The 17302-nt window shown below is 38.9% G+C and overlaps 1 protein-coding gene across 1 annotated transcript; it reads left to right on the forward strand.

The window, feature by feature from the left end:
• Positions 1-267: 267 nt before the first annotated feature.
• LOC109065264 (melatonin receptor type 1B-like) lies at positions 268-10644 on the forward strand. Its single transcript, XM_042761098.1, has 2 exons — positions 268-1236; positions 9344-10644. Exons 1-2 carry the CDS (start codon positions 435-437, stop codon positions 9670-9672), a joined length of 1131 nt encoding a protein of 376 aa, XP_042617032.1. The 5' UTR covers positions 268-434; the 3' UTR covers positions 9673-10644.
• The last annotated feature ends 6658 nt before the right edge of the window (positions 10645-17302 follow it).

Consider the following 17302-nt stretch of genomic DNA (forward strand, 5'->3'; position numbering starts at 1 on the left):
TTATTTTTTACTGCATCTATCTGCTGTGCGACCACATTTTATCTCTGCAAAACAAAGTTTTGTTGTGACCTCTACATTGCAACACATGATTCCAAATAACTCAAAAGAAAAACATTGCATTATTCAGATAGTCAAAATAAAACAAGTGGGTTTATTAGCACCATTTCCCCAAGAGTTTGATAAAGTCTCCTTGAAAAAACAACACGACGGCTTGCCTTCTCCGTTCTCAAACGGGCCACCTGTGAAAACAAGTGATAATTAAGACGGCGGCATCACGTGACCGAGCTTGATTTGCTACAGGTGTTCATCTTTCCTGGAGCGTCTGCCATCTAGATTCTGTTTGCAAACAGTTGATCTTTGTTAAAACTATTTGTGACGTTTGAAAAATAAGGATTTTTCAAATAGCCATGGGTCACTGATGGAAATGTGCCGTGATGTCCAGCATGAACAACCTTTCCACTCCATCAACAGATGTGGACTTGAATGTCACGGATCTACAGAGGACACTGGAGGCTCACCGCCCCATTAAAATCGGGATTATATCGGTTTTGGGAGTGATGGTAACTTTGGGAAACATCGCTGTGGTGATGGTCATAGCTTCAGCGGTATCGGGGTGGTCGAGAAACTCGCGCTACTTTCTTTTATCGTTAACGGGAGCGGACTCTGCGTTCGGGCTGCTTCTCATGCCGCTCAATTTGTGCGTGAGTTTCATGAAAGAATATAACGCGGGCCCGGACTCCTTCTGTCACGTCGTGGCATTTTTCAACGCAGCTATTTATTCCACCTGCATGTACACCCTTGCAACCATAAGCCTGGAACGATACATAGCGGTGTTTTACCCTCTGAACTACTCCACCATGCTGACCAGGAGACGAGCGCTGCTTCTGATCGCGTTCGCGTGGGTGTTCCCTCCCGTCCTGCTCGTTCCCATCTCGTTCCCGGCGGGCATCATTGAAGTGCAGTTCTCCAGAGCCTCGCTCGTGTGCAACCCGCTGTACTCCAGCAATGTCTCTTACTCTCTGTCCCTGACGTGCTTCATCTTCTTCCCGTGCTCGGCCATCATGACCTTCTGTAACCTCAGACTGTGGATAGCCGCCAAGAGACAGAGGTTGAAGCTGAGAAGACACAGCTGGGGTGGAGGATACAGGCCTAAAGTCGCCTTGCGCGTTCTAGTACCAGTCATGACCGTCTACTACACCTGCTGGACGCCCTGCATGGTCATCATGCTGTACAATGGTGAGTTGAGTTCATGATTAATAGTCTATCGTTTATTCAAAACCTAGCTTTGTGCATGGAACAATAAAAGCAAATGTTTAGCAGAATATCCAAGCTGCTTTTATTTATTTTTTTATTTTTATTTTTAAAACTTTTTTATTTTATTGTTGTTGATATTTTTGAAAATGTATTTTAAATATAATTTTAATTTAATTTAAAAATAATTATCCTATTATAATACAATCGGAAATTTATTTTGGTATATGAAGGCTGAAAATGAATTTTCTATAAAATATTTAAGTGAGCAAAACATTTAAAATATATTTTATTTTATTTTGTGTGTGTGTGTGTAAGTGTTGAGGAACTTGAAACAAATGAATACGCAAATAAATGATTGCCATTATTTAAAACTTTTGACAGTCCCAATATTTTGTGTTGATGTATTTAGTATTGTGGTTATTGTATTAAGTTGCTCTGGTAATGCTTTAGGTATTTAACTTTACAATAAGGTTAACGAACAATGAGAAATATATGTGTGTGTCTTATATATATAAGACACAGGTGCAGCACAGGTTTTTACCACTGTGATAGCAGACCCACATACTCTAAAGAGCAAATTTCCTCATCCTCTGTCAATCACAAACACTTATACGAACACAGACTCCCTGCTTTTTCAAGGGTGAGTTCTCGTTCGAGAAAATAAAACCTCTCGCCTCCCATTACACGGCCTGGGCAGCCATTCCGGGAATCTCGAGATGGGTTTTGGAAACAATTTGACGAGGCTATTCGCTAGGGCTGCACAATTAATCGCATGCATTTGTCATGCGTGTCTCATCAGTAAAGCTGGTTCTGTGATTAGCGGTAAATATCCGTCACCTGTTTTCAAATGCACCAGGAGTTCATACACAGAGCCGTAGTTCACTGACAAGCTACGCAATATCGTGTTCATAATCGAATGCGATTAATCTCAATTATGAACAGAATATTGCGTAGCTTGTCAGTGAACTACGGCTCTGTGTATTAACTGCCGCTCCCGTTTGAAAACAGGTGACAGACATTTACCGCTAATAACGGAACCGGCTTTACTGATGAGACACGCATGACAAATGCATGCGATTAATCGTGCAGCCCTACTATTCGCTACATTTCGCTCGCAGACCGCACTGCTTCAGAGGCGTTGTTCAAACCTCTGTCCCAGACAACGAAGCTATTGTTCTCCGGCAGGAGGTACAAACACTGCTTGCAAAAGGCGCTGTGGAAATAGTGCCCCCAGCGGACAGCGAGTCAGGCTTTTTCAGCTGCTATTTCCTCGTCCCAAACAAAGACGGTGGGCTTAGACCCATTCTAGATCTCAAACATCTAAACAGCTCACTTATGCGCTGGTCGTTCAAGATGATGACGGTCAAAAAGATTCTCGTGCATATTTGCCCCGAGGATTGGCTTTTGACTATGGATTTGAAAGATGCTTACTTTCACATCCACATAACCCCCCGTCACAGACCGTTCTTGAGATTTGCATCGAGGGAGTGGCCTATCAGTAAGCATTCCTCCGTTTGGAGTGTCCCTGGCCCCACGCACTTTTTACTGAAGTGCAAAGACGCGGCGCCGTCCCCTCTCAGGCAGATGGGAATCTGCGTATTGAACTACCTCGACGAATGGCTTGTTCCAGTCAGATCAGAACGGGAACTGACCGCTCACAAAGGGCTGCTGCTCAGTCACTTAGAGCGCCTCGGGTTGGTCATCAACCCACGCAAGGGCCAGTTGTTGCCCAGACGATGAACTGTCTTTCTGGGAACGGTTCTAGACTCCGCCCTAATGCGGGCATGGATCTCACTGGATCAATCCCTGATGATTCAACGATTGACTGCTTCCTGCTTCCCTCAAACCGTGTAAGACACATCAAACGGTGGTTGACACACCCCCCGAGTCAATAGGTGCTTCATGAAGCGCTGCGCAAACCGATCGGAATGACTTGAAGCAGGCATGCCGGGAATTTTCGACTTCACGGCGCCGACGATCACTGTCCTGTGTGTCATTCACGACGTTTCGAGAGACGGCTGACTCAGCCGCCGCAGTTTTCCAGAGCGACTGCAAGCGCTGATGGACGACACAGCTGCTTCACGATTGGCCAGATTCACCGCATGACAACGATCACGTGTGTTTCGGGTTTTATTCTAACCTTTTCAGTTCCAATAATGGCCACAAATCTGTATTTTTTGAACGGTAAAAAGCTTTTTACTGTAGTCGCCTGTTGTATTGAGTAACGTTTATCATACAACACTGATAAAAGCATATATACACCCACTTTATTAGTATTTAAATAGTATATGATTATGTTGAACTTTTCTTGAAAAAATCACGAGTAAGCAGTATGTAAAAAAACTGTTTTTGTTGTGAAAAACGTTTCTAAAAACGTCTGTGTATTTGACCAAAAATATTGCATTTAATTTACTTCATCTGTGATAAAGTATGCACCACGTGAGTGTCACTAACCGGGAGCAGAAAGTGTCCTTGACATGTCTGTTTTCAACTCCCCCGATTGCAAGCGGCTGCTCTCGTTGATCGCCGCCCGTAGCCGTGCTTCAAGTCGAACGCACCTTTTTCACTCAAACCGTGGACGACACACCTGTTGACTGGTTTTTTGGATTCTGTGACAGAGTCCCACCTTCTGCTTGGCGGTTGAAGAGATTTCCAGTCAGGGTGGACCACCGCTGTGGCCCTCTGGAAGACCACTCACCTGTTTCAGACAGGAGTGAGGATGGGCATGGCCTCCAGAAGGAAGGTGATCACAACAGACGGGTCCAACTCTGGGTGGGGCACGCTGTTGGAGGGCAATCCAGCATTCGGCTCCTGGAAAGCTCAGCAGCACTGCCTAGAAATGTTGGTGGTCTCTTTAGCCCTGTAATCCTTCCTTCCGGCCATCAAGGGCCACCACGTCCTGATCCGCTCGGACAGCATGACCATGGTGTCTTATATCAATCACCAAGGCAGCCTCAGGTCTCACGCCTTATACAGATTGGTTCATCAGCTCCTTCTTTGGGCACAGAAGGAACCCAGGCGATTGGGCGCTACATCCTCAGATGGTGCAGTGAATTTGGGTGGTCTTTGGCATAGCAGAGGTCGACCTCTTTGCCTCGGAAGACAACTCTCATTGCTCAACATTTTTCTTGATACAGAGAGACACCCTGGCCCATGATTGGCCCAGGGCCTGCCTGTATGCATTTCCTCCTATCGCCCTGAATCCCCAGATCATCAGGCGAGTCAGGGAAACCAAATGCTCCCTCTTAGTAGCTCCACTCCGGAAGAACCAGGCTTGGTTTTCAGAGCTGATGCAGATTGTAAAGAGAGCTGTGGAGCCTTCACGTCTGGTGCCTCGACGGGAGTCTGATAGGCTCCCAGCGAGAGTAAGCAGCACCATTCTTGAGGCAAGGGCGCTGTCTACGCGAAGGCTCTATGGCCAGAAATGGTCATTATTCCTCAATTGGTGCTCTGCATGGCAATTGGACCCGTTTTCATGTGACGTGTCCTGCGTGCTGACCTTTCTGCAAGAGTTGCTGGATAAGGGGCGCGCCCCATCCACACTCAAAGTATATATGGCAGCCATCGCGGCGAATCGTTCTCTCGAGGTCGGCCATTCAATAGGCAGAAACAACTTGGTTGTTAAATTTCTGAAGGATGCGAGGAGACTGAAACTATCCACTGTCCTAGGGCCCCTAAAAAGGCCCCAATTTGAGCCATTTAGTTCGGCTGACTTGTGGCCCTTATTGCTTAAAAGGGCCCTTCTCCTTGCTTTGGTGTCGGTTAAGCGAGTGGGTGACTTACAAGCATTGTCAGTCAGCGCTTTGTATCTTGAGTTTGAGCTCAATGACTGCAAGGTCATTTTGAAACCAAGACACAGCTATGTTCCTAAAGTGCTCTCTACTCCCTTTAGAGCGCAAGTAATATCCCTATTGGTGCTCCCCGCTGCAGACGGCGAATAGGGACTGAATACTCTCTGCCCTGTTAGGGCTCTGAGAGTCTATGTGGAACGTTCTAAACTGTTCAGGCAGTCTGAACAACTGTTTGTTTGCTTTGGAGGCTGCCAGAAAGGTCTGCCGGTTATCAAGCAAAGACTGTCTCGCTGGATTGTTGATGCAATAGCTCTGGCTTACGCATCGGAAGGACTGGAATGCCCTATTGGTGTAAGAGCCTGCTCCACAAGGGGAATGGCTTCCTCATGGGCGTGGTCCAGTGGCATATCTATCAGTGAGATCTGTGCAGCCGCAGGCTGGTCGTCACCGTCCACTTTTGACAGATTCTATAACTTGGACATCCCCGCCCTGCAGGCGCGGATTCTATCTGTCTAATCTCCCATATGGGTAATGGTTTCTCATGCCCTCAGCTAAGCTTGGGGCGAGATAATGCCCAAGTCCCTTAGGGCCCTTATTAGTGCTTTAACATTGGGCTCGCAGAGCAGCATGTGATTGTTGCTTGTAGTGCGGCGTGATTGGATTCATTCTCATACATAACGAGAGTGAATGTTTGAAAGGGAACGCTTTCGGTTGCTTAACGTAACCTTGGTTCCCTGAGATAAGGGAACGAGCGTTATGTCACTTGCCGCACTACAAGCTGCACAAATCGATGATCGTCGCTTCAGTCGAATGATCTGATGAATGGCACTACGGGCCGACTTATATAGCGATTGGCCCCGCATAGCTTGTCAGTGATCTACGGCTCTGTCTATTAAATGCCGCTCCATTTGAAAGCAGGTGATGGCGATTTAGCGGTAATCAGGGAACAGGCTTCACTGAAAAAATGCGCGTCACAATCACATGCGAAATATCGCCCAGCCCTAGCGCCAAGTGTCCCACAGGTGGGACGGTGACAGTTTTAAATATTTCATAAAGTAAATAATAAAATTGACTATAAGTTAGTTTGTTATTTTTATTGTTTTTTATTTTTATTAAATTTTTTAATAAAATTGACTATATGTATTTTATTGTTGTTGTTTTTTTTTGTATTTTGAGATAGTTTAATGGTACTAATTAATATTTATGAAATTATAATTATGAAAAAAAAAAATTCCCATTGAAAATAGTATTTAAAAAAAATCTAATTTTTCAAAATTATTTTTCAATTAATGTAGTATTTCAGATTAAAATAGAGACTAGGACTTGCAAATCCAATTTTTGAATGCAGATTAGCGCCACCTGGTGAGAGCAAAGAAAGAAAAAACATGCAGTTTCATGGTGTAACCACTAAATGCCTGAATAGCGTTCTATAGAGAGGCTTGTGAATTCCCTAGTTGTTTTTAGCTTGCTTATATTAAGTTGTGGACTTGAATGTATATTAAGACGTTCTCAAAGACTACTTTTTGTCAAGGTTTATATATATATATATATTATTGAAATGTTGATCTGAAATGTCAGTTTTTGCATTATTTCTACTACCGTCAAACCTGAACACAGAGAAAGCATTTGGTTACACACAGCATTAAAATTCTATAAAAATGTAACAAATGAATAGGAATGCTTTTTCAGAATTTAATCCTTCTGGGTCTGATCTCATTTTTAACCTCTTATTTCAGAATTCTGACTCATTTTGGATATATGGTTATTCCATTTGAGTGTGTTTAATTGTTAATGTGTGCGTGTGAGTGTGTGTGGATGTGTCTGTTTTGCACTCTTGATGTTTTAGAGTGTAACCCCTTCCTTGCGGTCCACTTTTTTACTGCATTGTGGTTGAATTATTGATTTTATTTTACATATTTGCTGTGTTAGTCACACCAGTTTATAGGTGTTTGTGTGTATAAGTGTGAGTGGGTGTGTCTGTTTTGCACTCTTGATGTTTTAGAGTTTCATCCCTTCATTGCTGAGTACTTTTTTTTTTTTTTTTTTTTTTTTTCATCGTGGCTGATTTGTAGATCGTGCACACAAAAATTCTCTGAATTGTTGTTGTTTTTGTCCGTTTCCCATTCATTTTCTATGGTCGGTCATTTTTAACCAAAGACCAAGAGTGTGACTTTTTTTTTGGCCACTTAGCCTGTTCAAATCATGGTCTTTTTTTTTTTTCTGTGTTCACGTTCCAAGTGCCATAAAAGTCACCAAGTTTCGTACCATTCCGATGAAGCTTTGATTTTTAAAAATTCAAAACGTAAACTTCTCCGGTCAGAAAGAAGACCGAAGACCGCAGAAGGTAATACATGCTTCAGATGTATTTTTCAGTTTTAGTTTATAACAACTAATTGTAACGAGTGAAACCTTATTGAAAAGTGTTACCATTGCTCTTTTATTACTTTGTTTGTAAATTCACTGGAACATGTATGCTTCACGTGCATGTCTGTTACATCTAAATGTAAAGCAGTGGTCTGTGGTTATGGTGCCTAGGCCTATATGGCCGGTCTGTCACTGTCTAAAAAGGGAGGTATAATACTTTAATGTTAAACTGAATGCAATGACCTCAGATAGCTTACTGCAGCTGCTGTTTTCAGTGAACATGAAGAGATAATCACAGAGTTTTAGGGGAGCTGAGATGAAAGACAAGACAAGGAGACTGAAGCCCTCCTACATGGCGTTTAAATTGCCCACTTTTATGGCACTTGTTTGACAGTCCTTATTTACGGTCTACTTTGGTTGTGTGGGAAAGAGCAGCTTGAGCATTTTGCTAAATAACTGCAGGAGTGTAAAACAAATGCATAGATATTGTATTGAGTAACATGTTACTGTATGCAGAGTCTACTTTACTGTTAAAAGTCAATTTAGCCAAAAACATACTCAACCTTCCATGTTTAATTGGATTGAAGTATTTAAAAATACTCTGTGTTCTGACACAGCCTGAAAAGGTTAAACATTTAAATTCAGCAGCTGATTTTAGTTGTTTAACATTTGAATAATTTTTATGGACAGGTCATCTGCCATGTTCATACTTTTGACAGTAGTTGACTGAGGATATTTGTGAAATGTTGTAGGTTAACCCTTTTAATAGAAATGTAATTAACACCACCATAGTTTAAAAAAGCATGATTTAGCCCAAATAATACTTAGTCAGAATGTAACAAGTAACAGAAGATATTTTGAAGAATGTTGGTGTCTAAACAGTTTCAGTTCCCATTGTGTTCCACTGTACATATAGGCAATACGAAGAAAGAATGCAAGAATACAAGGCTGAAACTCTTTGGTTAACATCATTCTTTAAAATAGCATCTTTTTTTTTTTTTTTTTTTTTTTAACTATCCCTTTAATGATAAGAGAAGTCCGGTGTATGTCACCATGCATGGATGAATTGTTCTCAATCATTATGTCGAACCAATTAGGCCCCATTTACACTGCATGGTTCAAGTGACCCAATTCCGATTTTTTTTTTTCCTCTCATGTGGCACAGATCGAATATGACCGGTGAACGTGTAAGCAGGAAAAAAACGCATGGGTTCCGATTTTCTCAGATCGGATTCAGGCCTCATTCATATGTGGTAATAAATCGGATATGAATTGGATACGTGCATTTGCGTGTGCCATGTTAGCAGACAAATCGGATATTCCCCAGTAAATGCGAGTCGTACGTCATTAAAAAAGTGACGTCAACTCAGGTGGACACCACCAACTGAGATCACATGACATGATCACATGACGATGGAGGACGAAGGAGACACACAGTGGAGCAATGCGGAGGTTTCATGTCTTTTAAGTCAAAATATTGTGGAAAGCAAAACAATATGTATAATTTTATTTGCATCTGCATCCATTGTATTTTTTGCTGTTTTACTTCCTTTTCCGGGTCAGAACGTCTACGTTTGGTAGTTTCAGCAGTGTATAGTGTAAATGCAAAAATCGGATACGGGTCACTTTTAAAAGAGCGGGTCGTCAAAAAAATCGGATATAGTCAGAAAATCGGATTTGGGCATCAAGACCTGCAGTGTAAATGCAGCCTTGGAAAACAAGTTGAATTTCCGTTTCATGCCCACTTTAAGTGTAGTAATGATGTACAATCACACCCCTAGAGGTTTGAAACGACATGGGAAGTCGGTTATTTCTTACATAGGTTGTCTGGAATAGATGTTGCTTTGCAAATGTCATTTATTTAGTAGTTATTACCATGATGCTTATATGTTGAAGAACGAATAAGTCCTAAAGCATGCTTTCCTTGTTCACAGCGATTTCAGGCAGTGGTGTCCCCGAATGGATCGAGTTTATTGCTGTGTGGTTACCAACCTCCAATGGCTTCCTCAATTGTATCTTCTATTTCTGGATCAACCATAGCTTTAGAAGGAAATTCAATTTGGTTCTTCAGAAACTATTTCTAGGAATTTGTCCAGGTTCTGACAGTGATTCAAACTGCGTCAACTCTGTAGAATCCTCTGTGGTTCCCGGATGGAACGGTAACAACTCTCTCCATGAGCGGTTTTCTAGTGTGTCGTCCACCTGCACTCTGCTGACGCTCATGCCACCTCAAACCAACATGCGTGAACCAGAGCCGGCTTGAGATTCCTTTTAGTCTTGTGATCTGATGAAGTTTTAAAGCTCTGGTGAAGCTGAGACGTCATGAGTGCTACCGACATCATGTCATTAACCTGCTCGGACAGAGGTTATCCAGCTTAATGTCTTTTTAATCGCAAATTAGCACTAAGACACACTCATATTTCCTTCATACTCTTTTAGTTTAATAGCTATTTTTGCCTTTTTACTTCTTGATGGCACCTTCTCATATTCACTCGGACCTGGTTTCTTAGCCTAATTGAAGTCTGAAATGGTTTTGCATCGTTGATTGCCGTTTCAAGTTATACACACGAGAGCCTTTGAAACATTTGCACACATTTCCTTATCCATTCATAAACCCAATATCAAGCAGCTGTGGAAGTTTAACCTTTAAATCTCAGTTATGTGGTTTATGCAAAATGGGAATTAATTAGCAAGTACGTAATGTAAAGGTCAGCTCAAATATGCCTTTTGGCTTTAACCTTTTCCAGTTCATGACATTTCCATTGCATCTCTGAAGCAACCATTAACTTTTATGTTCAACTAAGTAGGATTTTTGGTCACTGAGACATAGATGAACATTTTATGACCATCATTATCAAACTGTAAATAAACCATATGGGTGGGCTACGACGGACTGATGCAAGTGTGGATTGAAGTTGTCATGCTCCGAGGGTGAAGATTTGTGCATCTTTTTGGCTGTGTTGTAATAGCATTACTGTAAATCTGGATTTTAAGCTTTAAGTTTTAGCTTAAGTACTTGTTAAAATGTGGAGGGTGCATATAAAGCAAGCAAATAAAGTGCTGTTAATGACCTGGGAGTGTTGTACAGCCATGCATTATGATTGATTACAAAAGTTTTTGATGTGTAAATAATTAAATTTTTATATGGTTTATAAAAGTGTTTAAATGAAATGTTAAAAACTTCAGTTTGTTGTAAAATAAAGCATCAAAGCCTATTTGTTATTTAAAGCATCACTGTTTGTTTCGGATGTTTGATTGGTTTAAAAAAATTCAGGACTTGCTGAAGTCATAAATCATCATTTGGTAGACATGACATGAATTTGATAGTGCTGTTACATTTTTCATTCTTTCTAAATATGGAAAAAAAATGCATTTGAATTATTTTACTGACAGCAATGTTTTGTGTGTTTTATTTATATGGTTGTTTTCTTGTATCAAGAGTTTCTTGCCATATAGAGTCCTCTTTAGACTCTAATGGGTAGAGTAATAATACAAATTATTTTCCAGATAGTGTTTTAATTTCCTTAAGTTTCTGTACAGTGACAATATAAAAGCTGTTTAGTTTTGCAAGCAACTTCACTTTATGAAATCAAAAATTCTCAAACATTATAAATAGACTTCATGCATGGAGAGAAAGAGAGAGAGAAAATATTTCTAAGGCTCCTTTGCATCATCATTTTGAAATTCCCTGGTCTTTATCATGTTTGACTATATAAGCTCCATCTCACCTCCCAAAAATTGCATACATACCCCCAAGGGCTATGGTAAACAGCCCAAATTAAGGCTGCAGCATATACAATAAACTTTCTTATTTGTGATGTGGGAACATCAGCTGTGCACCTCTGTGTTACCTCAACAACTTCTTTAGTGCTGCAGGAGATCGGATCAATTCAGCTCTTCTCTCACGCTTTGTAATGGAGAAAAATGAAGAAGATAAAGTCTCACCTAAATACTATTATGGTGCTCATATCAAATCAGCTTCCAGCATCCTTGAAGGTTAAAATAGCTTTGCTAGGCTTGTTAAAGAGATAAATCTGCATTGGTCAATAAAGCCTGTTTTGCACCTTTGCTCTTCTGATCTGTTCAGCTGCATGGAAAAGTTGTGAAGAGATAGCACAAGACCATTACATGAGACTGAATAAACCCAGCTTCTTAACAGCAAATCTAGTGACAGTACTGCACAAGTATAGGAAGCTACAGCAACACCTTGGGTGGTTGTTAAGTGCTGCTAATACAAAACTGATTTTTAAAACCACCTTGTGTGGTTCGGCTGCTAGCTGGGCAGTGACTTTGTAGCTGTTTGTTGTCATGGTGATGGAATTAGAATGAGTGTAGGAGAACATTTTAGATCACATGGAAGCCCTTATGTCATTTGGAGACACTCAATGGCTGTCACCTTCTAATCAGCAAGAACAATGAAGGAGATGCTAGCTCATTTAATAATGTTGAGAATTGATCAGATTCTACTATAAAAAAGTACACACACACACAATAAATGCAATGCACACACATGCAATAAACCACTAAACTGTTCTAAATAAGGTCAAGAACTTAAAGAGATAGTTCACCCAGAAATGTAAATTCTGTCATTTACTCACACTTATGTTGTTACAAACTTGTATGACTTGCTTTCTCATATGGAACATAAAAGGTGGAACGACGTGAGAGTGAATTTTCATGTGTGGCTATTATTCGGTCCAGGCACATTGGAGAAATGTGCCTTTGACAACATTTCTGCAAAATGATTGCTTCTTGCACGGTTTGCATCACGTTCAAAGTGAAATGTCCTGTAAGTGGTGCTATAAGTGTGTTCAGTTTTCTCTGAAACAGAAGAACATTAATCTGGCAATGTGTTTTTTTTTTTTTCTTTTTTTTTATATACTGGTTGTTCTATGTATCATCTGAGTTTGGAAATGAAAGGTTTGTTGCGGGGTGCTGAAAGGTTAATGCTCTATTGTGTTTTAAAGCAACACACCACCTACACTAAACCCGACCATAAAACTAACCGATAATATTAACAAAAGCAAACTTGAGATAAAAACGCATTTTCTGACAGAACCATGTAATTTTAGCTTGCTTGTACAAGTCTTTGAGCTTTTATCACAAAATGGGTTTTACTGAACTCATACCCGAGTGCTTCACATTACAAGTAGAATGCTCTATCAGGTGATCTACCGAGCAAGTTTACTAGGTCAGAAAAACTATGGAGCTGGTTATGTGATGCAAACGTCAAAATGTATTCATTTGCAAATCATGCATTATGGTGAAAGTTTTTTTTGAGGTCATAACAAAGTATTGTGCAAGGAATTGAGTGAAAGTGAATCTATTAATTTATAAACTGCCTTTGTAACCATAATTTCTATGAAAGGAATAAAAGTCATTGGTGATTTACTCTCACAAGTGTTCATTTCAGCTAGAAACTGCAGTGAACTGTAGGCCTATGCATAGTTATGTTTTTGGAGTTTTGCAAAAATGTAGGTCAGGGGTTTTGCAAAAATATAGAGTCACTGAACAGTCAAATAACACTTCATAACATAATCGCAGTGAGAGCTCATCAAAATTGAGGATTTATTTGAGATTTAGCCATGTGTAGTGACATCTGATTGCTTCATCTGTGCCTGCTGGACCTGCCCAAGCAGGATTCTAATTATACTGATTGTAATGATAGCAATTCAGAGTCCCTTTCTACATTCTCATCATTACATATCTCTCTCAAACATGGCCATTGCGAGACCCTCGTCTTTTATCTCAGCTCTCCTAAAAATCTGTGATTCTATGAACATTTTTTCTTATTACCAAATACAGTGGTTGCAGCAACCATGCTTTTAGAAAATTTCACAGTAAATACTCCCTTTTCCAGCCACAGACTAACTTAAAAAAAAAAATATATATCTCTTTTTGATGGCAGATGCAACATACTGTATCTGCTTAGAGCAGCAAGTCTGCTTCTCTTCTCCAGTCTAGTGAGATCACAAGAAGTGCAACCAAATGCATCATTTTTTACAGATACATACATTCTCACATCCACTTGACATTTTAATAGATTTTATCTAAAAAAAACTTTAACTGTACATAAATTGCACCTACAACACCATCACATTTCATATATTATGAAATGTGCAAAGCATAACCAACATTTAAAGGTGAACTCTTTTTAAATTAAATAAAATTTTTGTTTGATTATAGGCAATAAAAGAGTCATACTGACACCTAGTGGTGTGAATGTAAAATCACACAACTATTTTTCAGTTACTAATACCATTGTAGCATTTCGCTATTGACAAAGAGATATGATTTATTTATTCCATGAATGAATGTGTCTTATAACAGGAAGGTTATTGAGAGAAAGTGAGAAAGTTTGGCTGGTCATAAGGGAACTTGCACCATATAGAATAAATTAGATTTTATTATGCTACTGATATGACTGGAGTGTTTATTTCATGTGAGCATACATCATGGAAAATTTACACTCTTACAGACCCCTTACCCTCAAGTTGTTCCAAACTTGTTCTATCTTCAGCGGAACAAAAAAGGAGATAATTTGAAGTAACCAAAGAATGTCTGGTCCCCATTGTCTGAATTATCCCTTTAAAGACAGAAAAGATTTTAGGCTCTTAGCAACAACATTTAGTGTTGTTTTAACTTTTTGTGTCACCTTCTATAGCTCAGCAAGGTTTTTTTATCCTTGTATCTCCATCACTCAGCTATTCAGGTTTGTCAGATTCAATAGCACTATTCCAGCAGAACTAACAAAACCTTGATCGTTTAGAAAACCGATGCATCTGACCACATGCAGCTCGCTGCTGTTAAAGATGTTTTAAAGTTCTGGTGTATTAAAGACCGTGGGTGGATTTAATTATCAATGCTGTCACGCCTCGGCAGTGAGCTTTGACCTTGGTTGTTTTTGTCAGGCCTGTGTTCATGTGATGTTCTCTGACCCGTCAGGCTGTGTAGACGATGATCTGTGGCTGTAATGACATATCGAGTCTCCAGAAGTGTCATGCCACATTTCAGGATGAGATTTCCCAGTTTGTACAGCGTTCAATAAAACCTGTAAACCTCTCACATCTTATCTTTGCACACTCTGCTGCCATTGACTTCAAGGCACAGATGGCGATAAAAAGAGAGAGGATAAAGCAGGAAAAACCACATCCGATGGACATGATGTAGGGTGTACAATGACTTAATGTCTAATTCGGATAAAGAAACATGGGTTTTTAATATGAGATAGCACACTGATAAACATGAAACCGCATCTGGCTGCATCATAACAGAAAGGATTTTTATGCATGAGTGCCTTGATAAAATTCATAGAGGCATTGAACTGTGATTCATCCTCCGAATTATCATAATGCATCACTCCATATGGCATAGAGGGGACAGAAAGTGATAATCATCATCTGATTTCCTGTGTAAACATCCTCATCTGTTTAGTAGTGCTAATCTGAGAACACAATCGCTCATTTCCTTGCCTGGACAGAAATAAACAGAGTCATTGATGACTATGTCCACCTCTCGTCTGGGCTGCTGCTCTCCAGCTTGTCTCCATCATAGCTGTTTTTGTCTGCATGTAACATTATGCAAGTTATGCACGTGACGCACTATTATAGTTTTCACTGTCAATTAGCACATGGCCCACCGTCCTTCTGCCAGGGAAAGGCATGCAAATATTTACTGGATTAAAGGGAAATCTGTGTGTTGTGGAAAATGATGCAATGACAAAGCATATAGTGGCAGATGCATTTGTGTTTACAATGTGTGTAGACTAATAAAAACAATTAAGTTTAGATAGCTGAATCAAACTTAGAAGAGAAAAGTAGGGTCTTAATGTCTGAAAATACATTTAAAATCTGAAACCACATTGAAAATAAACAAAAACATTAAACAAATATTTTTAATAAGTCAGTGGTTCTCAATCAAGAAGCTGGGAGGGGGCCACAAAATGAAATAAGACAAAACATGATTTAAAATAGGCTAAAAAATGGATAAAAATCAAGATGTAAGCTGAAATCATATTTGTTTCTTTAACAACTGCCATTTGAAATCATGGCATGCTGTTTAAATGTTTGGGATCAGTAAGATTTTTAATGTTTTGGAATGAAGTTTGTCATTTATTTGATCAGAAATACAGAAGAAGAAGAAAAAACAGTAATATTGCTCATTTTATTGTTGGAATATATGTTGGAGACAGTTTTGCTGCTTAAGTTTTTTTTTTTTTTGGAACCTGTGATTCTTTTTTTTTCAGGAATATTTTTATGAATAAAAAGTTAAAACAGCATTTATTCAAAGTATACATCTATTTTACTATTACTATTTTGAATAAATGCTGCTTTTTATCTTTTTATTCATGAAACGATCCTGAAAAAAGTAGATTCCAAAAAAAAAAAAAAAAAATTAAATATTAAGCAACAAAACTGTTTTGAATATTGATAATAATCAGAATATGAGGACATAAGGGCATGTGACACTGAAGACTGGAGTAATGGCTGATGAAAATTTAGCTTTACATAACAGAAATAAATTATGTTTTAAGGTATATTAAAATAGAAAACCATTATTTTAAATTGTAATAATATTTTACAATATTAATGTTTTTCCCCTGTGTTTTTGATCAAATAAATGCAGCCTTGATGAGCAGAAGAGTCTTCTTAAAAAAAAAAAAATGTAACTAATGTAAATGTAACTAAAAGTAACTAACAAACAAAGTAACTGTGTGACATTGATAACTGATTGACATTCTTGTGTCTGCTGAAGCTCAAGATGCTCTTTGGATGATGCTCAAATCATGCTGAAGAACATGATCATCAGGTCTGACACAAACATGTGGAGTTCAAGCAGCTCCAGCACTGCTGTCATTAAAGCGAAATGGGGACAAACCAAATAAGCTTTTTTTCACTCCATGTTTTCACTCAAATTGTTATTCTGGTAATTGACAATGCATAATCTATCTGTATAATATATTATTGTATATTGGATATTATTATACAACTACTGTAGATAATTTCCTTAGTGCTACACCCAGCCCCATCTAAATGCATTCACTGCCACCTTGTGGTCAGATATAAAACTTTCAAAAGTGTAGATGTTGAGAACACCACTAGAAAAGCATCCTATTGTATAAACCCCTTCATATCTGTTCTCATTTTATTAACGTACAAGTAGACAAAGCCTAAGGAGGTGCAATGTCAAGTCTGTTCACCAGTAAAAAGTAAATAAATAAAATAATGCTGCACAACGCATTCCAGTTACTGCCAATCAGAATATATTTGATATTTAACATGTAGTGAGCAAGAACTAGCCGGTATTACAAAGCAACCAAAACGTCCCGTCCTGAAAAAGCTTATCAGTTTATTGCATCGTGCTTGGTTAGGACATAATGTAATTCCCTTTAATAAGGGTCTACATCATTCTTTGTTCAAGGTCCCAAGCATATAACTTGTTGTAAACATGCACACACAATTAACTATTGTTCAAATATTATACAAGGTGCACAATGGCTATTTAACAAAAACACTTAATACAGTGGAATGCAAAGTTCTTTAGTAAATTAGAAACATAATTTTTGAGCATTTTTTAAGTAAAATTTAACATCACAGACAGTCTTCCCAAAACCCTATACCTTTTAAAAATAATGATTCTTCTCTTGACAGAAGCATGTGAATTAAGAACATTTAACATCAATGAAACGTTCTTTGGGATGGGAAAAGGTCTTTCAATTAAAACACTCAAACTAAGAAGATGAAGAAAAAAAAAGATTATTTTAACTACTCACTGAAAGGTTATTTGGGAAACATTTTTCTCTCAACTGTTTAGTCAGTTAACAATTTTCAAATATGGCACCAAATCTTTTACAAATAAAAATTAAAATAAAATAAAACAATAAAAACTAAATA

The sequence above is a fragment of the Cyprinus carpio genome, chromosome A7, assembly GCF_018340385.1.
Source record: "Cyprinus carpio isolate SPL01 chromosome A7, ASM1834038v1, whole genome shotgun sequence".
Taxonomy (NCBI): domain Eukaryota; kingdom Metazoa; phylum Chordata; class Actinopteri; order Cypriniformes; family Cyprinidae; genus Cyprinus; species Cyprinus carpio.